Source organism: Diaphorina citri, unplaced genomic scaffold (assembly GCF_000475195.1).
Source record: "Diaphorina citri unplaced genomic scaffold, Diaci psyllid genome assembly version 1.1 scaffold2504, whole genome shotgun sequence".
NCBI lineage: Eukaryota > Metazoa > Arthropoda > Insecta > Hemiptera > Psyllidae > Diaphorina > Diaphorina citri.
In genome coordinates, this window is record NW_007379925.1 from 1 (window position 1) to 27193 (window position 27193).

At 41.3% G+C, this 27193-nt stretch overlaps 1 protein-coding gene and 1 long non-coding RNA gene across 2 annotated transcripts in view; both read right to left on the bottom strand.

The window, feature by feature from the left end:
* Positions 1 to 80: 80 nt before the first annotated feature.
* Positions 81 to 27193, bottom strand: part of LOC103519047 (acyl-CoA synthetase family member 2, mitochondrial-like) — a gene marked incomplete at its 3' end in the record, with an annotated part of 28611 nt that continues 1498 nt past the window's right edge. Inside the window, exons 2-12 of the mRNA XM_017448037.2 lie at positions 18872 to 19055; positions 17742 to 17772; positions 17470 to 17536; positions 17196 to 17234; positions 16589 to 16706; positions 15958 to 16053; positions 13720 to 13868; positions 6010 to 6199; positions 1767 to 1918; positions 743 to 884; positions 81 to 191 (exon numbers count right to left, since the gene is read on the bottom strand). Of these exons, the coding sequence (XP_017303526.1) occupies positions 81 to 191; positions 743 to 884; positions 1767 to 1918; positions 6010 to 6199; positions 13720 to 13868; positions 15958 to 16053; positions 16589 to 16706; positions 17196 to 17234; positions 17470 to 17536; positions 17742 to 17772; positions 18872 to 19055 (1279 nt within the window). The remainder of the gene's footprint in view (positions 192 to 742; positions 885 to 1766; positions 1919 to 6009; positions 6200 to 13719; positions 13869 to 15957; positions 16054 to 16588; positions 16707 to 17195; positions 17235 to 17469; positions 17537 to 17741; positions 17773 to 18871; positions 19056 to 27193) is intronic.
* LOC113471483 lies at positions 7931 to 8469 on the bottom strand. Its single transcript, XR_003394164.1, has 2 exons — positions 8438 to 8469; positions 7931 to 8041 (listed from the first exon to the last, which is right to left on the bottom strand). It is a non-coding gene; the product is annotated as an uncharacterized LOC113471483 (long non-coding RNA).

Genomic DNA, 27193 nt, shown 5'->3' on the forward strand with positions numbered 1-27193 from the left:
CTTCTCTCTTCGATTTCGGGACGATAAGACCATAGCAGTTACAGTTCCCTCTGTCAAACCTCTTAAAAAAAAAAACTTACTTTTCCTTTACAATATGTCTTGATATCATCCTGAGTGAGGCTGGCTCCAGGTTTGAGTTCAATATTGGCCACTACCACTTCTCCTAGTCTTTCGTCAGGTACTCCATACACCTGTCAACGTGACAAACAATAACAAATATTGTTGGTTTTGTTTACAAATGTCGGGACATTGACTATTAGGCCATTTTCCAAAGAGCGTCCTTTGTATTTGAACTACCAACTCGAGATCAGAATTAATTCCACTGTGTTAAACAATATCCACACCACGAGGGTGTTTTACAACACAAGAGCACCAGAAACGATTTTTTTGAGAGAGAGAGAGAGAGAGAGAGAGAGAGAGAGAGAGAGAGAGAGAGAGAGAGAAATCTTCCAAAGATGCCCATTACAAAAACCTATACAATGGGGACTTTGAGAGTGTGGGATTGATGTCCGGAATCAGGACATCCCGAAATGCGAATGCATTTTGTTTTCTGATGGGTATCGAACCCAGAACTTTTTACTACTCGTTTGCCTGAAACTGGACTTACCTGAGCTTCTACAACGTCAGGATGTGTGATTGATGTCCGGAATTAGGACATCCGGAAATGCGAATGCATTTTTTTTTTCTGATGGGTATCGAACCCAGAACTTTTTACTACTCGTTCCCCCGAAACTGGACTTACCTGAGCTTCTACAACGTCAGGATGTGTTTGCAGTACGTATTCTATTTCCTTGGGGATAATATTCTCCCCGCCTCGGATGATAATGTCTTTGATTCTGCCCACTACCTGGCCATAACCGTTTTCGTGAAGAATGAAGAAATCCCTGGGGAGCGGAAAACAAAGACATATCGAATAGAAGAGAATTAAATAGAATACAATATGTATCTACAACTTGGTCTGTGGCGTAGGTATCTCTTAGTAGCGAGGTCAAACTTTTTTGACTTGCCGGTAAAAAAAAGAGGTTTGATAGAGGGAACTGTAATTCCTAATGTCTTATCGTCCCGAAGGCGAAGAGAGAAGGAAGACAGGATAGGAGAAAGCCATCAGCCTTTCCGAGAACGAACCTTGTCTGTTTATTATGAAATCCGTCCCGGACGGGAATCGAACCCGCGACCTAGGCAGACGCTCTACCCTCCAAGCTAACTAGGCTTAAAGAGATTTGATGTCTGGCTAGGGGACGTTAAACAGAGAGAAGACTAGCGTCTGGCTGTGGGACTATGAACAGGGAGGAGAACAGCTAACCCTAACCAGGTCCCTGGGGAACGGAAAACAAAGACATATCGAATAGAAGAGAATTAAATCGAATACAATATGTATCTACAACTTGGTCTGTGGCGTAGGTATCTCTTAGTAGCGGGGTCAAACTATTTTGACTTGGCGCTTGAAAAAAAGAAAAGAGGTTTGATAGAGGGAACTGTAACTGCTAATGTCTTATCGTCCCGAAGGCGAAGAGAGAAGAAATACAGGATAGGAGAAAGCTAGCCGTTCAGAGTAAAATCCGGCCCGGGCGGGAATCGAACCCACGACCTAGCGCTTACAAGACAGACGCGCCACCCTCATAGGTAACTAGGCTTAAAGAGATTTGAAATAGAATCTGTAACAATGGAGGTCTTGGTCGTTCCAAAATCAAAGAAAGGAAGACAGGATCTCAACTGGTTAGGTGTTTGGGATAAAGGTCGAGGTGGGAATCGAACCAGCGACTTACCCGCTAGGAAACCATTCATCGTTCTCCAGGATCTTATTCTCTTCTCCATAGTATCCCAACATAACATTGTATCCACGGTAGCAGACCTCTCCACACATACCCATTGGTACGATGTTCCCCTTCTTGTCCACCACCTTCACCTGAAAGTAAAGTTGAGAGAAACAATTAATAACAATTTATTGATGAGCTGCCCAAAGTTTTTTTTTTTTTTTTTTTAAGAGGTTTGACAGAGGGAACTGTAACTGCTATGGTCTTATCGTCCCGAAATCGAAGAGAGAAGGAATTAGAATTCAAATACCTACCTACATTACCTACGTATCTATATCGTACATATATTATCTACCATACATAGTACACCTATATTTTAGGACCCGTCCCTACTTGTCGTTAGAAAAAATCGTGTCGTGCGTAAGTGGGAACACTCTCTTTAAATTACATTGCCTACAAGGACATTTTGTGTCGTTCTGGAAAAAAAAATCGTGTCGTATGTAGTGGGAACACTCTCATTTAATTACCTACAGGACATTCGGAAAAAAATCGGATGAAACTCACCACAAGTGGAAAAGGGCCTTTACCGTTTGCATGAATAGTTTCTTTTTCGTTTCGTTTCAGAATATATTAGGCCCGGTCTATGTGTCAAGGGCGTGTTCACACGAGACAGGCAACCTAAAGCCGCGGCCTATGACGTTAGAGGGCGCTACTGTAGCCTGGCCAATATTCAATGCACGGATGATTATCAGTTAATATGAGGCCTGTTTAGTTGACATAAGGCCTGTTTAGTTGACATAAGGCCTGTTTAGTTGACATAAGGCCTGTTTAGTTGACATAAGGCCTGTTTAGTTGACATAAGGCCTGTTTAGTTGACATAAGGCCTGTTTAGTTGACATAAGGCCTGTTTAGTTGACATAAGGCCTGTTTAGTTGACATAAGGCCTGTTTAGTTGACATAAGGCCTGTTTAGTTGACATAAGGCCTGTTTAGTTGACATAAGGCCTGTTTAGTTGACATAAGGCCTGTTTAGTTGACATAAGGCCTGTTTAGTTGACATAAGGCCTGTTTAGTTGACATAAGGCCTGTTTAGTTGACATAAGGCCTGTTTAGTTGACATAAGGCCTGTTTAGTTGACATAAGGCCTGTTTAGTTGACATAAGGCCTGTTTAGTTGACATAAGGCCTGTTTAGTTGACATAAGGCCTGTTTAGTTGACATAAGGCCTGTTTAGTTGACATAAGGCCTGTTTAGTTGACATAAGGCCTGTTTAGTTGACATAAGGCCTGTTTAGTTGACATAAGGCCTGTTTAGTTGACATAAGGCCTGTTTAGTTGACATAAGGCCTGTTTAGTTGACATAAGGCCTGTTTAGTTGACATAAGGCCTGTTTAGTTGACATAAGGCCTGTTTAGTTGACATAAGGCCTGTTTAGTTGACATAAGGCCTGTTTAGTTGACATAAGGCCTGTTTAGTTGACATAAGGCCTGTTTAGTTGACATAAGGCCTGTTTAGTTGACATAAGGCCTGTTTAGTTGACATAAGGCCTGTTTAGTTGACATAAGGCCTGTTTAGTTGACATAAGGCCTGTTTAGTTGACATAAGGCCTGTTTAGTTGACATAAGGCCTGTTTAGTTGACATAAGGCCTGTTTAGTTGACATAAGGCCTGTTTAGTTGACATAAGGCCTGTTTAGTTGACATAAGGCCTGTTTAGTTGACATAAGGCCTGTTTAGTTGACATAAGGCCTGTTTAGTTGACATAAGGCCTGTTTAGTTGACATAAGGCCTGTTTAGTTGACATAAGGCCTGTTTAGTTGACATAAGGCCTGTTTAGTTGACATAAGGCCTGTTTAGTTGACATAAGGCCTGTTTAGTTGACATAAGGCCTGTTTAGTTGACATAAGGCCTGTTTAGTTGACATAAGGCCTGTTTAGTTGACATAAGGCCTGTTTAGTTGACATAAGGCCTGTTTAGTTGACATAAGGCCTGTTTAGTTGACATAAGGCCTGTTTAGTTGACATAAGGCCTGTTTAGTTGACATAAGGCCTGTTTAGTTGACATAAGGCCTGTTTAGTTGACATAAGGCCTGTTTAGTTGACATAAGGCCTGTTTAGTTGACATAAGGCCTGTTTAGTTGACATAAGGCCTGTTTAGTTGACATAAGGCCTGTTTAGTTGACATAAGGCCTGTTTAGTTGACATAAGGCCTGTTTAGTTGACATAAGGCCTGTTTAGTTGACATAAGGCCTGTTTAGTTGACATAAGGCCTGTTTAGTTGACATAAGGCCTGTTTAGTTGACATAAGGCCTGTTTAGTTGACATAAGGCCTGTTTAGTTGACATAAGGCCTGTTTAGTTGACATAAGGCCTGTTTAGTTGACATAAGGCCTGTTTAGTTGACATAAGGCCTGTTTAGTTGACATAAGGCCTGTTTAGTTGACATAAGGCCTGTTTAGTTGACATAAGGCCTGTTTAGTTGACATAAGGCCTGTTTAGTTGACATAAGGCCTGTTTAGTTGACATAAGGCCTGTTTAGTTGACATAAGGCCTGTTTAGTTGACATAAGGCCTGTTTAGTTGACATAAGGCCTGTTTAGTTGACATAAGGCCTGTTTAGTTGACATAAGGCCTGTTTAGTTGACATAAGGCCTGTTTAGTTGACATAAGGCCTGTTTAGTTGACATAAGGCCTGTTTAGTTGACATAAGGCCTGTTTAGTTGACATAAGGCCTGTTTAGTTGACATAAGGTCTGTTCAATTGACATAGGGCCTGTTTAGTTGATATGAAGTATTTTTTTAAAGAGGTTTGATAGAGGGAACTTCAACTGCCAAGGTCTTATTGTCCCGAAATCGAAGAGAGAAGGAAGACGGGATACGAGAAAGCCAGCTGTTCCTAGAGCGATCATTATCCGTTCAGGATAAAATCCGCTCCGGGCGGGAATCGAACCCACGGCCGAGCGTTTACAAGGTAGACGCGCGACCAACCAAGCTGACTATAGGCTGGCGATATGAGTAATTAGGTCTGTTTTTCTTTCCTACCCCACACCAACTCACTCTGCATCCGGAATGGGACTTGAAAATTATGAAAACTTAACAAACACGACATCTAGCGGAGAAATTACAAAACAATTTTGTACTTGTTGCTACTTGAGAGTCGCTTCCGGAATTAAAAAAAAAAAAAAAAAAAAAAAAAAAAAAAAAACCAATTAAAAAAAAAAAATATGTGTTCTCTTTAATTACCTTATGTATAACTGATTAATTTTACACTAATGGTAACTTCACATGTACTTATTTACCCATTCAATTCTTCTCATTTATCTTCAAATCAAAGTAAGTAGGTACCTACAGAAGGCGAAAAAAACTTCGATTCTACCGGGAATAGAACGCGGAAACTCTAGATTGCAAGCCTTATGTGATAGGCACTGAGCTACAAAGTTTGCTCCTTCGCATTCGTATCAAGTCCGAACGTCATATCAATGAAGTTAAGCAACGTTGGACGTGGTTGGTATCTGGATGAGTGACCATCTGGGAAATCGATTGCTGCTGTTTCCCCGGCACCTCTCAGGATAGGTGAGGTTAATGTGAATAGGCGGGTAGTTTCCGTCTGAATAGAGCAGAGGTTCTCAAACTAAGGGGCGCGCCCCCCTGGGGGTGGGGGCGTGGAGACAAATCAGGGCGCGAGCTTTTCCTATAAAAAAAAATCAAATTTATACCAAAATTACCTACCAGGTACTTAGTCTACAACTCTAGTATTTTAATTATGTTAAGATTGATTAATTCTTGTCAGAAATTAGTCTACCCTGCTAGAATGTAGGAGATCAAAAGTCAATCAAATGTACCCTTTTACTTTCCTTATCCTATAGGAAGGAAAGTAATGTAATCGGGTCAAATTTTCGATGGTCAGTTTTTAGTGCCAAACACGTTTTGAGGTCCCTAGAGCCTAAATACAAAGTTTCAGCCATTGGTCCGTGTGTCTGTCCTTCCGTCTGTCTGTCTGTCTGTCTGTAAACAAAATATCTCGAGAACGGTAAGAGCTAGAGACTTGAAATTTGGCATGCAGCTGTCAAATATGACAAGGATGCGACACGAAACTTTTGATTACGATCGGTACAACGCGGCTTTTCGGCCCCTTTTTGGCGGTTTTCGGTGTAATAAGAGGGAAAATATTTTTTTTTTTCACTTACTATCAAATGTTTGATTCCGAAAGTATCGCGTATCTTATTGAACAGAGTGGGGGAGCAAGGGGCCCCGGCTCCCTTACTATCAAATGTTTGATTCCGAAAGTATCGCGTATCTTATTGAACAGAGTGGGGGAGCAAGGGGCCCCGGCTGTTAGCGCTATCACCGGACTGCTCAACTCTTCCGCAATATTGGGCATCTCCTCTGTTAGGGGCTGTATGGAGCTGATTAGATCTACATACATTGTGGGTGTTCCGTATAGCACTGTGCATCTGAGGAAATAAAACAGAATGGGGTATTTTTTTCCATGAGTTTCTTTCTTTGTCAAAGCAAAGATGTGTCTAAACATAGTCGACCGGGCGTCGATCGACGAGGTGAATCTATGTTGTCGAGGCAGTGTGGACGGTTCAGTCGATATCGATCGATGGCCGGTCGACTATAGGTATGTGTATGTGGACACAACTTTAGAAATATTTTGAGCGCCTTTAAAGGGGGGAGCAGAAGTATATGGGAACACCAACCAGAAGGACGGCGGCCGAGAGGAAGACCGAAGAACAGATGGAAGGACCAAGTCAGAAAGGACATGACCATTGACCATCCTCAATCTCACAACCGAGGGCTCTTTCAACCGGGCTCTATGGAGGCAAAAAGTTGGCGAGGCCAAATACCTACTAGGGTATGCGTGGCCATGGATGTAAGTGTATGTGTAAGTGTAAGTTAAAGGGGGGAGAGAAAGAAAGAAAAATATTCATTTATTTAAAGACTACTGAAGTCTCGCGACAGTATTTTTCCCCGAAACAAAGTACCTACTTCAAATTTATTATTTTTATTCCTTGACATTATGAGATTAATAAGGTTTCGCGGGTTCGATTCCCAATATCCACGAATAAAAAAAATGCACTTGACTTTCCATTCCGAAACAAATTGCTTTGGAATTTCGAGTCCCTTTCAACTTTCATTCACATTAGAGCAGTCAAGGGCAGTCGACATTTCAAAGTAGCCAACCAGTTTTATACAATATTATTCTAAATATTATTATTCTCTTCCGTCCCAAGTAAATATTATTTGAATAAAGTCACTGGAGAGTGGATACCTAATTACCTAACTGTTAATTTTCAACTTTAACACCCTAACTGCCAAAGCATATTCCATCGTGATTACCCACAGAAACCCATGTATTAAATAATCACTCAGAGGCCCTCTTTCAGATAACCATTGAAGGTCTATGCCCAATTGGAAATTTCAAATATTATTTGAATAAAGTCACTGGAGAGTGGATACCTAATTACCTAACTGTTAATTTTCAACTTCAACACCCTGACTGCCAAAGCATATTCCATCGTGATTACCCACAGAAACCCATGTATTAAATAATCACTCAGAGGCCCTCTTTCAGATAACCATTGAAAATACATAAGTGCCCTGTGGCAGCAAGTGTGGTGGACTTCCAAAGCGGAATCTCTTTGGTTGAATCATGTAATCATGTTGAATCTAAAAAAAAAGTCACAGAGGATATAAAATACGGCTAATCTAACAAATAAAACAAGAAACTTTTTTTTTTTAAAAAAAAAAAGAGGTTTGACAGAGGGAACTTTAACTGCTAAGGTCTTATCGTCCCGAAATCGAAGAGAGAAGGAAGACAGGTGTGGACTTCCAAAGCGAAATCGCTTTGGTTGAATCATGTTGAATCTAAAAAAAAGTCATATACCTAGGATATAAAATACGGCTAATCTAACAAATAAAATAAGAAAAATAGTTGTAAAAGAAATAACTTATACTCTTCACTGGGTTGGTAGTGTTTTTTTATTTATAGAAAAACAGAAATCTCTTTGGGTGAATCATGTTGAATCTAAAAAAAGTCATATAGGTAGGATATAAAATACGTCTAATCTAACAAATAAAATAAGAAACTTACTTTTCCTTTACAATATGTCTTGATATCATCCTGAGTGAGGCTGGCTCCAGGCTTGAGTTCAATATTGGCCACTAAATAAGAAACTTACTTTTCCTTTACAATATGTCTTGATATCATCCTGAGTGAGGCTGGCTCCAGGCTTGAGTTCAATATTGGCCACTACCACTTCTCCTAGTCTTTCGTCAGGTACTCCATACACCTGTCAACGTGACAAACAATAACAAATTGTTGGTTTTGTTTACAAATGTCGGGACATTGACCATTAGGCCATTTTCCAAAGAGCGTCCTTTGTATTTGAACAACCAACTCGAGATCAGAATTCCACTGTGATAAACAATATCCACACCACGAGGTTGTTTTACAACACAAGAGCACCAGAAACGATTTTTTTTTTTTTGAGAGAGCGAGAGAAAGAGAGAGAGTGGGGGGGGAAATCTTCCAAAGATGCCCATTACAAAAACCTATACAATGGGGACTTTGGGGGTGTGGGATTGATGTCCGGAATTAGGACATCCCGAAATGCGAATGCATTTTTTTTCTGATGGGTATCGAACCCAGAACTTTTTACTACTCGTTTGCCTGAAACTGGACTTACCTGAGCTTCTACAACGTCAGGATGTGTATGTCCTGTAGAACTCGGTAAGAGGTATTTTGGATCCACAATTTAATGAGTGAATATCCCTATTACCTATATTGAACATTTTTGCCAGATATCGTTTTTGCCAAGAACGTTTTTTTAAAATTGAACGAACCGTTCGAAAGTTATCATAACAATCAAATAGACAACCAGACACACTAAATTCGAATTCGCCGATCTAGAGTTAAAACTCACACCTCACTTTGTTCATTTTACCAGGCACATTCATTCGGGACATTTCCAACGTACCAAGGGATTCCGCCAGAGAAGTGGATCGTGAATGGGCCAGGAATTCAGCCAGTGTCCCGTATTCCAGAGAGGATGATGTGTTACTGACAGACCGACATGGAGACTCGATAGCAGACATGTTCAAGCGTGATACACAGAGCAGTGGTAAGAACTAGTCATATAGTCACCCATCCAGGTACACACCACGCGCAACGGTGCTTAACTACAGTGCACCGAAGGGAAACTAGTGTGTCCAGTAGATACTTACCGAGGTTGTGTAACACGAGGAAAGTAAACTCATTGGACAGGGCCATATTTAAGGGGGGGCGAAGGGGCCCGCCCCCCCCCCCCGGATGATGTGTTACTAACAGACCGACATGGACACTCAATAGCAGACATGTTCAAGCGTGATACACAGAGCAGTGGTAAGAACTAGTCGTATAGTCACCCATCCAGGTACACACCACGCGCAACGGTGCTTAACTACAGTGTTTCGAAGGGAAACTAGTGTGTCCAGTAGATACTTACCGAGGCTGTATAACACGAGGAAAGTAAACTCATTGGACAGGGCCATATTTAAGGGGGGGGGCGAAGGGGTTCCCCCCCCCCTCGAGCTCCATTTTTCTCCTTTACTGTACGTTGTTTGAACAAGCCAGAGTTCTTGATTCCTCTCACAGTTTTGTGCAAACCGAACAAACTGGCATGCGCAAGCCAGTTTGTACAAATGGCTTGAGGGTCCACACCCACCTTAACGGGAAGGACCAAAGTCTTTACCTACGTAATTAATTCGTTTCTAACGAGGTTTAACATCTCGAAATCAAAGAGAGAAGGAGGTCGCGATAAGAGAAAGCCAACCGTTCCGAAAACGAAACCGTTCCGAAAACGTTCCTAGGATAAAGTTCGTCTGAACTTGGTATCGAACCCGCGGCCCTAACCCTACACCACTACGTTTGGTTCAATAAATTTGAATAGAATTAGCATTCACATTCAATACTTTCCTACTTATACGTAATACGCACTTTTATTTAGGTACTTACCTACTTTACGGAACTCTTATTATCTTATTGCCCTCTGGGTTTAAACTTGGTTGTAATTCAGACATCTCCACTAATACTTTGTACATTGCATATTGCATACTTGGTTAATGTTACGGCATTCATACAAATTCCAGTTATTTGAAGGTATCCATGTTCAGTTTATCGACGGCGCTAGTTAAAAGCTCTCTGTAGCTGAATACCGATTTTGCTATTTCGTTAGGACAGCCACTCAAGCTCAGACAGTGGGCGGGAAAATCTCTTCACAAATAGGTCTCAAGCTTTTTCCGCTGCTCTCATTTCGACTGTCAGACAAACTGCGGTCTGTCAGACATGTCACGCTCAGACCATCTGACAGATGGCGGTCATAAAAGAGATTTGCGATATTCGCGAAATGGGAAGTAGGTAGATTTGTAGAAGCCCCATCCTTTAGGGCTGTACAGCACCTACACCTAAGCCTCGGAGTGGGCTTTTTGTGTAAGTGGTTAAGCTGAAATAGGTAGGTATAAAGTTATCAGGTTATTTTAAAACAGAGGCTTACTTGTCTCTTATCCCCAATTACAATGTTCAGATGTTCTAACACCAATGGAGGAGTTGCAAATGGGTAAAAATTATTAATAAATGGTCAATTCCTACGTAAAAAGTAGTGAAAAATCCAAATCTGAGGTCGAAACTCCGAAAAATTAACTTCAAAAGGTCGAAAATTCGATTTTCAATTGCCGTTCTAATGAAAAAGTTCAAAGAGTTGTGACGTCAGATTACGCTTGCGCACAAACAAACGAAGCGGGAGTCATGAATTATGACGTCATTGCCTACGGGAGCGTATGACGTGACGTCAAACTTCACGATTTACCGGTATTTTTTAGATTGATTTATCTCGGTATCTAGAAGTCGTAGGAAAAAAGGAAAAATTCCGTTGGTCCTCATTTTTCCTGCTCTATGACTTTGAAACATCACCCAAGTAAGTGCAACTGATCTATTCTTATCAACTGTTCCAGATTGATGAGAACTGTCCGCCAGCTCAATTCACTACACCGTGCTGTAGCACTTCCTGTTGTCGGTCCACCTGTGCCTCCAAACTTCCACCCTGCTGTGACTCCAAGCTGAACCCTGAATCTAACCCTAACCTAAAAGCTGAGCCTAACCCTAACCTGAACCCTGAGCCAAACATAGTCTTGTCAAATGTGGATTCGATGGACAAAACCCTAACCGCTGACCCTGATTCTAACCTAAATGCTGAATCTAATTCTAACCTAAATGATGAAGCTAATCCCAACCTAGACCCTGAACTAAATCCTATTCTAAACCTTGAACCTAACCTACTCATGTCAAACGTGGATTCAATAGACAAAAGCGGAACTTTAGCAGAAACCTCTGAACCTAAATCAAACCCAAATGCTGAACCTAATTCTAACCTAAATGCTAAACCTAATCCTAACTCGAACCTAAATGCTGAACCTAACTCAAACCTAAATGCTGAACCTAATCCTAACTCAATGGTATCAAATGCTGAACATAAATCAAACCTGAATCCTAAAAATAATCCTAACCTGCTGCAATCAAAAATGGACTCAATTGATACAAGCGGTGCCTTAACAGCATCTGTGGAAACCAACTCTAACCAAATGGAATCAATTGCAGACTCAAATGATGTTGGTTCCTTAACAGCTGATAATTTAGCTCAGGTGGCATCTGACAACACTGGAAGTATATCAGCTGATACGATTGGAGATCAATCTGACAACATGGCAAGTATATCAGCTGATAACATTGGAGGTCAATCTGACAATGTCGCAAGCTTATCGGGTAATAATCAAGCTCAATATGACAACACCGCAAGCTTATCGGCTGATACCCAGGAAAGCGACATATCAAATATGGCAAGTTTATCAGCTGATGGCAACATTGGAGTGTCATCTGACCTCGCAAGCTTATCGGCTGATACCCAGGAAAGCGACATATCAAATATGGCAAGTTTATCAGCTGATGGCAACATTGGAGTGTCATCTGACAACACCGCAAGTTTAACATTGGACGCAGGTAATGTTGGGTCTTTAAGAGACACGATAGACGCATTGAGCGTCAAGAAAGACACAGTGCCCACCTATAACGATGAAGTATTCAGGAATCCTGGATCTAGTGATAAAACAGATGCGGATAAGCTTAGCCAAGCGTCGAATGATCAAATTGACCAGGGGATAGCAGGAAACCAAGCGAACATGCGTGAAGCATATGGAAACAATGTGAACGCTGCTGGGATGAAAAACGATGCTGATCCAGCAAAGACAAACGTTTACACGCTGAATGATGTGAACATCGACTCTACTAATGCGCGGGATGCTGCAGATGCGATAGATTCTCCTGACGCAACAAGTGCAGACGCTAGAAATTCCCAGTCAGCAAATTCGCGAGATGTTAAAGATGTCGCGTTTGGAAATTCGTTAGACGTTCGCAATACGGACGCTGCAAATTCTCTCGACCGGAATGTTGATGAGAACTTGATGGATTCGAGTATTAGTCAGTCGTCAAATTCACCGGATGTTAAAAACGTTGAGTCAGCCAACACAATCGATGCGAGTGTTGACTCAGCACGCACTTTTGACTCGAACAACGTTGAATCATCAAACACATTGGATGCTAGTAATACAGGAGTGACAAATTCTTTAAACGGTAGAAATGCTGATTCCGCAAACGCATTGGGCGATACGAATTCAGTGAACATACTGGATTCTAGACCTGACTCCGACAACTCACTTGAAGGCACCAATTTCGAGTCAGCACAAAAGCTGGTCGTTAGAACAGTCGATAATACTGAGGAAAGAGACAACATGGCGTCCGTGGGAGCTAAACATCCCGCCACATTCCGAATCGTAAACCCGAGAGAGTACGAAATCACGCGAAGTAAAATTAACGCTCTGAATAACGACTACAACGAAGAAATACGAAGCAAGCGCGATCTGTTGGACACGATGGAAACTATACAGCCTCTCGAGGACACGCGGCAGGCGGATTGCTATTTGTGAAACACACGGTATGAACTGTGCTCATTATGAAACACACTGTATATTGTATATATGTGAAATGAAACAAGAGAGTGATGGAAATACAGCTCGCGATTTCATAGCATTCACGTTTCAATTGTCTGTGTTTTATTTTCAAGAAACCTTCCTTCTTTTCTCCTTCATTCTCACCAGTTTTTCTTAAAATGGTGGGTCTTGAATAACACCTAGTAAGTAGTCTTGAATTTCCCAGTCTTGATTTCTTCAACCAGAAAAAAAGAATAGCCAAGTCATCGAACCTCAGGCAGTTCACAAAAAAATTTCGGGGTCCCCGAGGACCGGCAACAAGTCATAAAATTATTCAAAAACATTTCATAAAAATCCAAATGGTTCATTCACATCGAACATACTGTATATTGTACATGTGAAATGAAACAAGAGAGTGATGGAAATACAGCTCGCGATTTCATAGCATTCACGTTTCAATTGTCTGTTTTATTTTCAAGAAACCTTCCTTCTTTTCTCCTTCATTCTCACCAGTTTTTCTTAAAATGGTATGTCTTGAATAACACCTAGTAAGTAGTCTTGAATTTCCCTGTCTTGATTTCTTCAACCAGAAAAAAAAAGACTACCCAAGTCATCGAACCTCAGGCAGTTCACGAAAAAATTTCGGGGTCCCCGAGGACCGGCAACAAGTCATAAAATTATTCAAAAACATTTCATAAAAATCCAAATGGTTCATTCACATCGTCTTGAATTTCCCAGTCTTGATTTCTTCAACCAGAAAAAAAGACTAGCCAAGTCATCGAACCTCAGGCAGTTCACGAAAATATTTTGAGGGTCTCCGAGGACCGACAACAAGTAATAAAATTATTCAGAAACATTTCATAAAAATCTAAATGTTTATTTGAACATCAACTTAAATTTCATCGTTTATTGATTACCCAAAATCTCCACAGACATATTCAAACAGACTTACTTTTCTTTGGCAATTGCCCTGAGTGAGTCCATAGGTTTGAAGCTGGGAGCAGGCACTACTGTGGTTGAGCCATGATTCATCGCGTTCAATATGCCCATGGCAGTTCCAAATGTGTGAAACATCGGCACTTGCAATAGGATCTTGTGGTCCTGAGGAACAAAAAAAGGATGATAATTTTCAAAGGTCTTGTTGTTTGAAAGACGTTGAAAATGTGAACTACCTACTATGAAATATACGATGTAAAACCTTGTTTAGAAAGCGGGGATAAAGGGTCTTTTCAGTTCTATGCTGGTGGCATAATATTCTATTTTCCGGAAGAATTTAGCTGAGTTGACAGTGATACAGCATAGTGTACTGTTTCATTTCCGAGTTCAGTCAGCCACATGAGGACAATAAAGCTGGTAGCTTGTACTTGCACAAACACTCTTTTGAGGAGAGTAGGGGGTATTAACAGGCAACTCGTAGGGTCATATAAGACTTTCATGGCCCGCCTTTTGTAATGGCTTGAGGGTCCACAGTCCACACCCACCTTAACGGGAAGGACCAAAGTCTTTACCTACGTAATTAGTTCGTTTCTAACGAGGTTTAACATCTCGAAATCAAAGAGAAAATGAGGACAGGATAAGAGAAAGCCAACCGTTCCGAAAACGAACCTTATCTGTCTAGAATAAAGTTCGTCCGGACTTGGTATCGAACCCGCGACCCTAACCCTACACCACTACGTTTGGTTCAATAAATTTGAATAGAATTAGCATTCACATTCAATACTTTCCTACTTATACGTAATACGTATTATTATACGTGTTTATTAAGCAAACGTGTTTATTAGTCTCACATTTTTCATACCATGTCGACCCATACCTATTCAAATTATGCAAATGAAAAATGTAGGTAGCATTTATTTTAACGGAGCAAAGGTCGGTAATGATGAATAACGTGACTTCAGTACAAAAAAGTCATTATGTCCTGTACATTCACATCAACATAACTTTCATAGTTTATTGATTGATTACCCAAAATCTCCACAGACATATTATTCAAACAGACTTACTTTTCTTTGGCAATTGCCCTGAGTGAGTCCATAGGTTTGAAGCTGGGAGCAGGCACTACTGTGGTTGAGCCCAAACAGACTTACTTTTCTTTGGCAATAGCCCTGAGTGAGTCCATAGGTTTGAAGCTGGGAGCAGGCACTACTGTGGTTGAGCCATGATTCATCGCGTTCAATATGCCCATGGCAGCCACAATTTAATGAGTGAATATCCCTATTACATTGAACATTTTTGCCAGATATCGTTTTTGCCAAGAACGTTTTTAAAATTGAACGAACCGTTCGAAAGTTATCATAACAATCAAATAGCGTGTGAAACATGGGCACTTGCAATAGGATCTTGTGGTCCTGAGGAACAAAAAAAGGACGATAATTTTCAAAGATCTTGTTGTTTGAAAGACATTGAAAATGTGAACTACCTACTATGAAATAGACGATGTAAAACCTTGTTTAGAAAGCGAGGATAAAGGGTCTTTTCAGTTCTATGCTGGTGGCATAAACAAGACGTACATAGGTATTCTATTCTATTTTCCGGAAGAAATTAGCTGAGTTGACAGTGATACAGCATAGTGTACTGTTTCATTTCCGAGTTCAGTCAGGCACATGAGGACAATAAAGCTGGTAGCTTACACTTGCACAAACACTCTTTTGAGGAGAGTAGGGGGTATTAACAGGCAACTCGTAGGGTCATATAAGACTTTCATGGCCCGCCTTTTGTCATTTTTTGCTGCACGAAAATTGCAAAGTGTGGAGTAAGAAGTCATTCGTAGATGAGATCACAGGTTACCTACTGTTGAAATGTTGAATAAAGGGCACTTGCAATAGGATCTTGTGGTCCTGAGGAATAGAAAAATGATAATTTTCAAAGATTTTTCATTTTCAGTTCTATGCTGGTAGCATAAACAAGGCGTAGGTATTCTATTCTATTTTCCTGAAGAAAGCGTACTGTCTTTAATTTGCGAGTTCATTCAGCCACTTGAGAACAATGAAGTTGGTAGCTTACACTTGCAGAAACACTTTTTTGGGGAGAGTAGGGCGTATTAACAGGCAACTAGTAGGCATATTATAATTATTATTATCAGGCTTTTGTCATTTTTTGCTGCACGAAAATTGCAAAGTGTGGAGTAAGAAGTCATTCGTAGATGAGATCACAGATTACCTACTGTTGAAATGTTGAATAAAAACCGTACCGTCTTATCGAATTCCAAACGTTTTCCGATGAAGTTGGAATTGTTGATGAGATTGTAGTGAGTGAGAAACGCGGCCTTTGGGTGACCAGTGGTACCCTGAAACAAATTGAATAGGGGAATAGAAAGTTGCGTGATGTTCACAGCAGCTTTGAATTTTATAACGCGAAGATTTTAGCCGTTGCGTCGGCCATACGGCGTTGATTATGTCTGTTTCTAGCGGATCTCCAAAGTTAATCAACGTCGCGCGTGGTTAGTATTGGCACGGGTGACCATTTTGGCACTTCGCGATCTTTTTTTTTTAACCTGGCCGAGTTCCCATGGCCGCTACCGAGTTCCCCCACTGAATAGTGAGGGATATCCTTTGAGTGAGGGAGACAGCGGCCATTCTGTCTCCCGTACATTCTATGAGACTTTCATGGCCGGGGCCACAAAGTGGGTTAATAAGTGGGTTAATTATATATAAAAAAATAGCTAATCAGATTGCGTGAACCCAGCGTTAAACTTAAACCGAATTTGAACTAACTTTGTGAACCATTAGTTATTTCGGATTGAGTTTAGACCAGTGACCAATAAAATGGATGTTCTGGTTCAAATATCCCGGGAATCAAACCCGGGACCACGGAGTACTTACCGAAGTGAACTGAATGTTAATGCCATCTCGACAGTTGAGGGACTTGGAGATCTGTTCTCGTCGTCTATGGTACTCTGGCCCAGCACCTTGCATGATGTCACTTAGCCGGAATGTGCCCCTGCAAGCAGTCGGTCATTTGATATTACTTCAAGTTCTGTTACTGGTTCTTACTTCAAGTTCTGTTACTGGTTCTTACTTCAAGTTCTGTTACTAGTTCTTACTTCAAGTTCTGTCACTAGTTCTTACTTCAAGCTCTGTTACTAGTTCTTACTTCAAGTTCTGTTACTAGTTCTTACTTCAAGTTCTGTTACTGGTTTTTACTTCAAGTTCTGTTACTGGTTCTTACTTCAAGTTCTGTTACTGGTTCTTACTTCAAGTTCTGTTACTAGTTCTTACTTCAAGTTCAATTGGTTCCCACCTAAAAAGGGTCGGAGAGAGAAGCAATCCATAAAATTTATTCAAGTTCTGTTACTGGTTCTTACTTCAAGTTCTGTTACTAGTTCTTACTTCAAGTTCTGTTACTAGTTCTTACTTCAAGTTCTGTTACTAGTTTTTACTTCAAGTCCTGTTACTAGTTCTTACTTCAAGTTCTGTTACTAGTTCTTACTTCAAGTTCTGTTCGGAGTTGATGATGACATGTGTATTACTAGTTCACCCACCTATAACGATGAAGTATTCAGGAATCCTGGATCTAGTGATAAAACAGATGCAGATAAGCTTAGCCAAGCGTTGAATGATCAAATTGACCAGGGGATAGCAGGAAACCAAGCGAACATGCGTCAAGCATATGAAAACAACGTGAACGCTGCTGGGATGAAAAACGATGCTGATCCAGCAAAGACAAACGTTTACACGCTGAATGATGTGAACATCGACTCTACTAATGATTGATTTTCTCTTGGGTGGGAACTAGGCTACGGTCGATGGTCGGTTCTCCGTTGTGGACGCCTACTTAGGTGTAGGGATCAAAGATACAAAGGTCACTTAGAGTGTGCCAAGCTTCACGAATCTACGAATCAGTCTCAAATGAAAAGTCTGTAGATCTTGAAAAATACTCGGAAATAAAACTCCAAACATTCTTAGAGCCAGCCTAGTTAGCTTAGTTGGTAGTGCGTCTGCCTTGTAAGCGCTAGGCCGCGGGTTCGATTCCCGCCCGCCAAGAGACCTGCAGCAAAGTCATTAGCCTGGAAACAAAAATAGTTATTAGTCAGCGGACTATAGCACTTTGAACCCAGTATATTATGGATTCCTTGGATGTTACAAACGAGGAATGAATCCCAAAATGGTAAATTAAAACCTATTAATACCTGGGTCTCTGTTGACATGGAGCCTTTGTAGGGCTAAATAAACTCCCCCAAGACATCCATGGAAAACACCTAACAAAAAGGTTACTGAAGATTGCTCACATCTTTGAACTAAGGGTAAAAGCTTAGCACCACACACAGAAGCCCACCCTAGCCTAGACCTAGAACCATCGACCCTCGCCGACACTATTGATTTTCTCTTGGGTGGGAACTAGGCTACGGTCGATGGTCGGTTCTCCGTTCTGGAGGCCTACTTAGGTGTAGGGATCAAAGATACAAAGGTCACATAAAGCATAAAGTGTGCTAATCTACGAATCAGTCTCAAATGAAAAGTCTGTAGATCTTGAAAAATACTCGGAAATAAAACTCCAAACATTCTTAGATTCAAGAGAGACCCTCGACCCACCTGCGGGTGCGGTGATACCCTAACCGTGGACCATATATTGCCACACACATCTACAAATACGTTCCTCCCTCCCCTCACCACCAGCCCTCGATAACAACCCTGCCAACATCGATTCGACCTTAATGTACCTGAAGGCCATTGGTCTTCTATATACTAAGGTCTATATACTAAGATCTAGTAGGTAAACAGGGGACGGCGCGAACGACACAAGAGTGTTAAAGCGCCTAACTGGAAAAAAAAAAACATTCTTATTATAGAGGTCAGCAATCATAATTTTAACACGAACCTATGAAGAGTGTGCATTTCGGCCCGGGCCTATGTTTACCTGTGCCTGGATCTGCTTGAATGACAGCCTCTGGTTCTGGTGACAGCTGACCAGTGCCTCCTTATCGCCATATTGCAGAGCCGCATCATCCAGGAGCTGCCCTATAGTGACTGTCTTCAGAGGTTCCGTTGCTGTAGATCTTGAAAAATACTCGGACATAAAACTCCAAACATTCTTAAGAGGTCAGCAATCATTATTTTAACACAAACCTATGAAGAGTGTGCATTTCGGCGCGGGCCTATTTTTACCTGTGCCTGGATCTGCTTGAATGACAGCCTCTGGTTCTGGTGGCAGCTGACCAGTGCCTCCTTATCGCCATATTGCAGAGCCGCATCATCCAGGAGCTGCCCTATAGTGACTGTCTTCAGAGGTTCCGTTGATTTCTCGTTCCAATAGCTTGGCTTGTTACTGATGCACGAGCCGTCTGAAATTCTGAGATAAAAATCACATGAGAAGTTGTCACTTCAAAAGGTCTTCGGACACAGAAAATAAAGTATTTCGCTCCGAGCCCGCGTCGAGATACGGCCGAGTGTTGGATTTGCTACGGCGAGAAAGAAAAACAACGCGTTTGAACGGATACACATATTGTACATCACCACAACCTCGCCACCATCCTCGTGGTGTGGTGATGTGTCCCACAAGTTCAAATGCCTCTTCTTTAGCACGCCCAATACTCGGCCGTATATATTTGCTGACCCGGTCGAGAGATTTTGGCAGAAAAAAGTCTAATAGCTATCCATCTCTTCCTTGCTGTCTCTCCTGACAGTCCTGACTACCTAACAGCCCTTTCACACTGCACGAAACGAATTATTCTTCGTCACATTTTTTTTTTTTTTTTTTTTTTTTAGTTCAAGCTTAACTCTCGGGCCAATCTTGCTTCTATCTATCTATCATCTATTATATTCAAGTAAACCGTGATTAAAACAGAGGTTGGTTTCCCGAGAGGAAAACACACCTGTTGTGGTCTCTCTAGTATTCATTCTGAGGACCTGAATTTATTACACCTATTTTCCTAAAGTCTTTATTCCCTCCGATATTTCACAGCAGAGGTGAACGAATGCCAATGCGGAGTTCAGTGTTCGTGTCCCTCATCTTGTTCCTGTCGTCAGAAGAAATCTCTCCTCCCCTCATCCCGAGTTCAGGCCCCTGTTTATCTTGAAAATAATGTGGCTGGGAAAATCGAACCCCAGTTCCATAGCTTGGCAGCCGAGGACAACGCCCAGGTGAGCCACAATGGGTTAAATACAGGACCCAACAGATTAGAAGAAAATGAGCATTATTCTTAGCGTTATATTTCGGTTGGATAGTTGTCTATTCGGTTGGATAGATGTCCTACTATTTTTTAGCCCTTATCTTGACAGAGATTTTTGGTAAAGAAAATTTTCTGACCATTTGCAGGAAGCAAAATTTTCAAAGTGCTACAACACAGAACACGCGAATCTAATACACTTACCTTCGGTTGGATAGTTGTCTATTCGCTTGGATAGATGACCTACTATTTTTTAGCCCTTATCTTGATAGAGATTTTTGGTAAAGAAAATTTTCTGACCGTTTGCAAGAAGCAAAATTTTCAAAGTGCTGCAACACAGAACACGCGAATCTAATACACTTACCAAAACAATGCCGGCCTTGGCACAGGCGAAAAGAGTCAAATACCATTGAGTAGAGTTGGTGCCCCACACAACGAGTTTGTCTTTTGGTTTCAAACCTAAAGCCAAGAGACCTGCAGCAAAGTCATTAGCCTGGAAACAAAAATAGTTATTAGTCACCGGACAATAGCACTTTGAACCCAGTATATGGATTCGTTGGATGTTACAAACGAGGAATGAATCCCAAAATGGTACCTATTAATACCTGGGTCTCTGTTGACATGGAGCCTTTGTAGGGCTAAATAAACTCCCCCAAGACATCCATGGAAAACACCTAACAAAAAGGTTATGGATTCGTTGGATGTTACAAACGAGGAATGAATCCCAAAATGGTATATTAGAACCTATGAATACCTGGGTCTCTGTTGACATGGAGCCTTTGTAGGGCTAAATAAACTCCCCCAAGACATCCATGGAAAACACCTAACAAAAAGGTTACCTCTGAAGATTGCTCACATCTTTGAACTCAGGGTAATAGCTTAGCACCACACACAAAAGCCCACCCTAGCCTAGACCTAGAACCATCGACCCTCGCCGACACTATTTTTTTTTTTAAAAAAAAAGATGAGTGTTCCACCGCCGTTTTTATTTCGTAGCAATGGAACAACTGCTACATAAGACGCTTGTGGCCTGTGTCGTAGCATGCCCATCCCGTAGTATGCCTCTCATCAGATGGGCGAGAAGAGACACAATACTTTCCATTTAGTTGCTGGGTCAACACGAGAACACCAGAAAGTAACCCGTTGAAATATTTGCAATCGAAAAACGAGTACAAAATTTAGGTGCTGGGTCAACACGAGAACACCAGAAAGTAACCCGGTGAAATATTTGCAATCGAAAAACGAGTACAAATTTTGGTGCTGGGTCAACACGAGAACACCAGAAAGTAACCCGTTGAAATATTTGCAATCGAAACGAGTACAAATTTTTGTCGATGGTGGGATTCGAACCCGACCTTCTGCATGCAAGCAAGCGCATTAACACTAGACCAACCGTGTCTGACTTGTAATTCTTCTCCATTTCAGGTTTGAGCCGAAGAAGGGGTTCTTCTGTCAAGTGCTGAAATTGATTTTCTCTTGGGTCGGAACTAGTCTACGGTCGATTGTCGGTTCTCCGTTCTGGACGCCTACTTAGGTGTAGGGATCAAAGATACAAAGGTCACATAAAGTGTGCTAAGCTTCACGGATCAGTCTTAAATGAAAAGTCTGTAGATCTTGAAAAATACTCGGAAATAAAACTCCAAACATTCTTAGTGCCAGCCTAGTTAGCTTTGTTGGTAGTGCGTCTGCCTTGTAAGCGCTAGGCCGCGGGTTCGATTCCCGCCCGGGGCGGATTTTATCCTGATGGGATAATGTTCGTTCTCGGAACGGCTGGCTTTCTCCTATCCTGTCTTCCTTCTCTCCTCGATTTCGGGACGATAAGACCATAGCAGTTAAAGTTCCCTCTGTCAAACCTCTTAAAAAAAAAAAAAAAAAAAAAAAAAAAAAAAAAAAAAAAAAAAAACAAAAAAACAAAACTCTTTTTCTTTACTAAATTTTTCGCTGTCACAGTCCAACCAAATTTTGTTTCGCAAATTTTCTTTGGCAGTTAGTTGCTCTCTAACTTTTTACGGTACTTTTTACTCCAATTATTTTTTTACTTAAATTACTTTCCGCTTATTTTTTTCCAAACTAAAATTTTTCTTTCATTTAATTTTTCGTTGGTAGTTTCGAGCAGCTGTGCATCAACTACGCCAACGAACACCTGCAGTACTACTTCAACCAGCACGTGTTTCAATACGAACAGGAAGAATACAACAAGGAGGGTATTCGTTGGCGCCATATTGAATTCTCGGACAATACGCTGTGTCTGCAGCTGGTCGAGGGGAAACCCAATGGTCTCCTGTGTGTTCTGGATGATCAAGCCAAGTAAGTTTTGAATAGAATAGAATAGAATAGAATAAGGAGGGAATTCGTTGGCGCCATATTGAATTCTCGGACAATACGCTGTGTCTGCAGCTGGTCGAGGGGAAACCCAATGGTCTCCTGTGTGTTCTGGATGATCAAGCCAAGTAAGTTTTGAATAGAATAGAATAGAATAGAATAAGGAGGGAATTCGTTGGCGCCATATTGAATTCTCGGACAATACGCTGTGTCTGCAGCTGGTCGAGGGGAAACCCAATGGTCTCCTGTGTGTTCTGGATGATCAAGCCAAGTAAGTTTTGAATAGAATAGAATAGAATAGAATAAGGAGGGAATTCGTTGGCGCCATATTGAATTCTCGGACAATACGCTGTGTCTGCAGCTGGTCGAGGGGAAACCCAATGGTCTCCTGTGTGTTCTGGATGATCAAGCCAAGTAAGTTTTGAATAGAATAGAATAGAATAGAATAAGGAGGGAATTCGTTGGCGCCATATTGAATTCTCGGACAATACGCTGTGTCTGCAGCTGGTCGAGGGGAAACCCAATGGTCTCCTGTGTGTTCTGGATGATCAAGCCAAGTAAGTTTTGAATAGAATAGAATAGAATAGAATAAGGAGGGAATTCGTTGGCGCCATATTGAATTCTCGGACAATACGCTGTGTCTGCAGCTGGTCGAGGGGAAACCCAATGGTCTCCTGTGTGTTCTGGATGATCAAGCCAAGTAAGTTTTGAATAGAATAGAATAGAATAGAATAAGGAGGGAATTCGTTGGCGCCATATTGAATTCTCGGACAATACGCTGTGTCTGCAGCTGGTCGAGGGGAAACCCAATGGTCTCCTGTGTGTTCTGGATGATCAAGCCAAGTAAGTTTTGAATAGAATAGAATAGAATAGAATAAGGAGGGAATTCGTTGGCGCCATATTGAATTCTCGGACAATACGCTGTGTCTGCAGCTGGTCGAGGGGAAACCCAATGGTCTCCTGTGTGTTCTGGATGATCAAGCCAAGTAAGTTTTGAATAGAATAGAATAGAATAGAATAAGGAGGGAATTCGTTGGCGCCATATTGAATTCTCGGACAATACGCTGTGTCTGCAGCTGGTCGAGGGGAAACCCAATGGTCTCCTGTGTGTTCTGGATGATCAAGCCAAGTAAGTTTTGAATAGAATAGAATAGAATAGAATAAATGCAACTGCTCCATTGCCACTTAATAGTGGCGTTAAACCTAGGCTTGCCAAACGTCCCGAATTGGCCGGGACAGTCCCGAATTTCAGGGGGTGTCCCGGCGTCCCGTTCAATCACTGCTTCAGTGCGTAACACAAGAGGAAAGCATTTAAATATGTACAGAGAAATTGCCTGATCAAAAATAAACATCCAAAACTAAACCAACAGGCAAAACGGGTTCTGGTTTTAACAAGAAAACAGCCAGCCTAGTTAGTTTGGAGGGTAGTGCGTCTGCCTTGTAAGAACTAGATTGCGGGTTCGATTCCCGCCCGAGGTGCACTTTATCCCAAACAGATAAGGGTCAGAAAAACGGGTTCTGGTTTTGACAAGAAAACTGCCAGCCTAGTTAGGTTGGAGGGTAGTGCGTCTGCCTTGTAAGAACTAGATTGCGGGTTCGATTCCCGCCCGAGGTGCACTTTATCCCAAACAGATAAGGGTCGCTCTCGGAACGGCTGGCTTTCTGTCCTTCTCTCTTCGATTTTGGTCTCCTCTGTTTTTTGTTTTGAACAACTCATGGTAAAAAGATATGCGGAAAGAGTTAAATTCAAATTGCAAGTTTTAATTTTTTACACGTCTGAAATGATGAAGGATTGTATCCTAAAGACCATGAAAGATATCATTATAGGCTCCGGAACACATGTTCGATACCTACCCAAATGTATCCAAAAAATCAATTTAGATACCTATGAACTCCAAGTTCTACCTAAGTACCTCTTTATTGTTGTCATCTGACTCATTATATCCCAGACATACCCTATATTATATTATATATGTAGCCAGACAACAAGTAATATGACACAATTCTCGGAACGGCTGGCTTTCTGTCCTTCTCTCTTCGATTTTGGTCTCCTCTCTTTTTTGTTTTGAGCAACTGATGGTAAAAAGATATGCGGAAAGAGTTAAATCCAAATTGCAAGTTTTAATTTTTTACACGTCTGAAATGATGAAGGATTGTATCCTAAAGAAAGACCATGAAAGATATCATTGTAGGCTCCGGAACACATCATGTTCGATACCTACCCAAACGTATCAAAAAAATCAATTTAGATACCTATGAACTCCAAGTTCTACCTACCTCTTCATTGTTGTCATCTGACTCATTATATCCCAGACATACCTACCCTATATTATGTATCTAGCCAGACAACAAGTAATATGACACAAATTTGTATATTATTATACTGATATTATGCGTATATGATGTAAATATAAATAGGTACCTGTTAACGTGTTAATTATGTTATTTATAACTACTAACTGCTTTGGTTCAGTTTATCTATCATAACTACACAGAATACCTGTTGACACCGTAGGTATCAACATAGTAGGTGTCTAGTAGGGTTGCCAACCGTACGTTATTTCCCGGAACAATCCGTATTTTTGTCAAAAATCATATGTTCCGCCGGAACACACCTTTGTTCCCTACTTGATTGAAGAGTCGGCAACTTTGTGAAGGTCCGAAATTTTTATCAGTAAAGACTAAAGAGGTGCTATTAAACTTTTAGCATAGTGGGTCATCTTGTTCTAAACTGATCTAAATAAAGCACTTACATACCATACCTACTTATAAAGTGTAGATTTTTTAGGGGCTGCTTCACAAAATATAACGGTTTGACTCTTATCATAAGGTCAGACTAGTTAGCTTGGACGGTAGCGCGTCAGCCTCGTTAGCGCTAGATCGCGGGTTCGATTCCCATCCGGAGCGAACTTTATCGCTTCGATATCGGAACGGTAAGACCTCAGCAGTTACAGTTAGCTCTATCAGACGATCAGACCTATGTAAGTGTATGTTATTATGCGAAACAAAACTGGATCATACTGGATCAATATGGCTGACAAAATGGCCGACTCTTTTTCATCTTCAACATCCTGACTGCCAAGCTCGATCATGTTTACCCACAATGTTTCCACTCGCTTAAAATCCCTCATCTAGTTGTAAATATCTTGATATCCTTCCTTTATTCCTGTTGTATCCCTCACACAAATCGAAAATCCCTGGAGAAAGGAAAAAATCTCCGAAAGTGGAAACAGTACGTATAAGCGCGTCAAAACTTACTTGGTATTCGCGTCGTTCTCAAAAAACATGACTCCGATTACTTATAAGAATACGATCAATTTACAGCAGACAAATAAAATATAAGTAGGTATTAAAAATTACACGGAAAAATCACTGCTTCAGTGCGTAATGAGGGGTTGTCATTTCAAAAGTCATTTGATTTTCTTTCATCGGCGCGCCGTAGCACGTCCAATACTCGGCCGTAGCACGTCTAATACTCGGCCGTAGAACGTCCAATACTCGGCTGTAGCACGTCCAATACTCGGTCAAAATATTTTGGCAAAAAAAAGGTCTAATACCAACCTATCCATCTCGTCCTTGCTGTCTCTCCTGACTACCTAACAGCCCTTTCACACTGCAGGAAACGAATTATTGTTCGTCACGATTTTTTTTCGTGTTTTCGTCCTAAGGCGTAGGTATACAAATGAAGAGGTATACAAAGGTACATAAAAGGTGTGTTCACATTGCCAACGAAGAAAAATTCGGAAAATTGTAAACTTCGGACGTGGTGATGTGTCCCACAAGTTTAAATGCCTTTTCTTTAGCACGCCCAATACTCGGCCGTATAATATATTTGCTGACTCGGTCGAGAGATTTTGGCAGAAAAAAGTCCAATAGCTATCCATCTCTTCCTTGCTGTCTCTCCTGACAGTCCTGACTACCTAACAGCCCTTTCACACTGCATAAAACGAATTATTCTTCGTCACGATTATTTTCGTGTCTTCATCCTAAGGCGTAGATATACAAATGAAGAGGTATACAAAGGTACATAAAAGGTGTGTTCACATTGCCAACGAAGAAAAATTCGGAAAATTGTAAACTTCGGACGAAGAAAAATTCGTGTAGTGTGAACGTGTAACCCGTGAATGCGTGAGTGCATTTTTCCTTCTTCTGCCCTTATCTCATGTACCTCAACCAACTGTATTGTTTCCCTTTTCTTCATTTATCAATTTGTAAACAAAATTTGTCATCACTACTTGATTGAAGAGTCGGTAACTTTGTGAAGGTCCGAAATTTTATCAGCACTGTTAAACTGTTAGCATAGTGGGTCATCTTGTTCTAAACTGATCTAAATAAAGCACTTAAATATCTACTTTAGTCAGCTCCCATGGCGTAGTGGTCACTGCGCTCGCCTTGCACGCGCGCGGGAGACCCGGGTTCGATTCCCGGCGGGGTCAAGAAATTTGTATCATGTAAATGATTGATTCCGTGACTGGCTGATGCGGGGCCCACTCACCCTCGTGAGGAAAATGAGTAGCTATGACATATAAATGCGCATAGCGACCGGTGCCAGCATGGTAGGTAAACATTGGATTTTAGGATTATTGAGATATTGGGAAAATCCTACAATGCTGCAGTGAGCACCAAAGTTGTGACATAATAACACAAAAAAACTGCATTTACACTTTTTCTCAGCCGTATAAGCTAGGTCCATAAACAAAGCGTATTATTGTATGTACAAATATCCAGACTCATCTCGGGATTGACATTGATACGAACTCCAGAAGGCAACCTCTATGAGCTTCGCTGATTTGTAACTAGGCTGAGCCTGTCCCTAACTTTTCTTTTCTCTGAGCCGGTCAGCGGCTGAAGCGGATGTATTGGTATGTCGGGACTGTTCCGACTGCTCGATTGACATGACGACTACTGCCTTCGCTTGATGCGGACCGATACTATTGCCTCGGAGCTGGAGGCGTTCGATTATAAACGACTCTTCGTCGAGGATTTTTAGGGTGTGAAA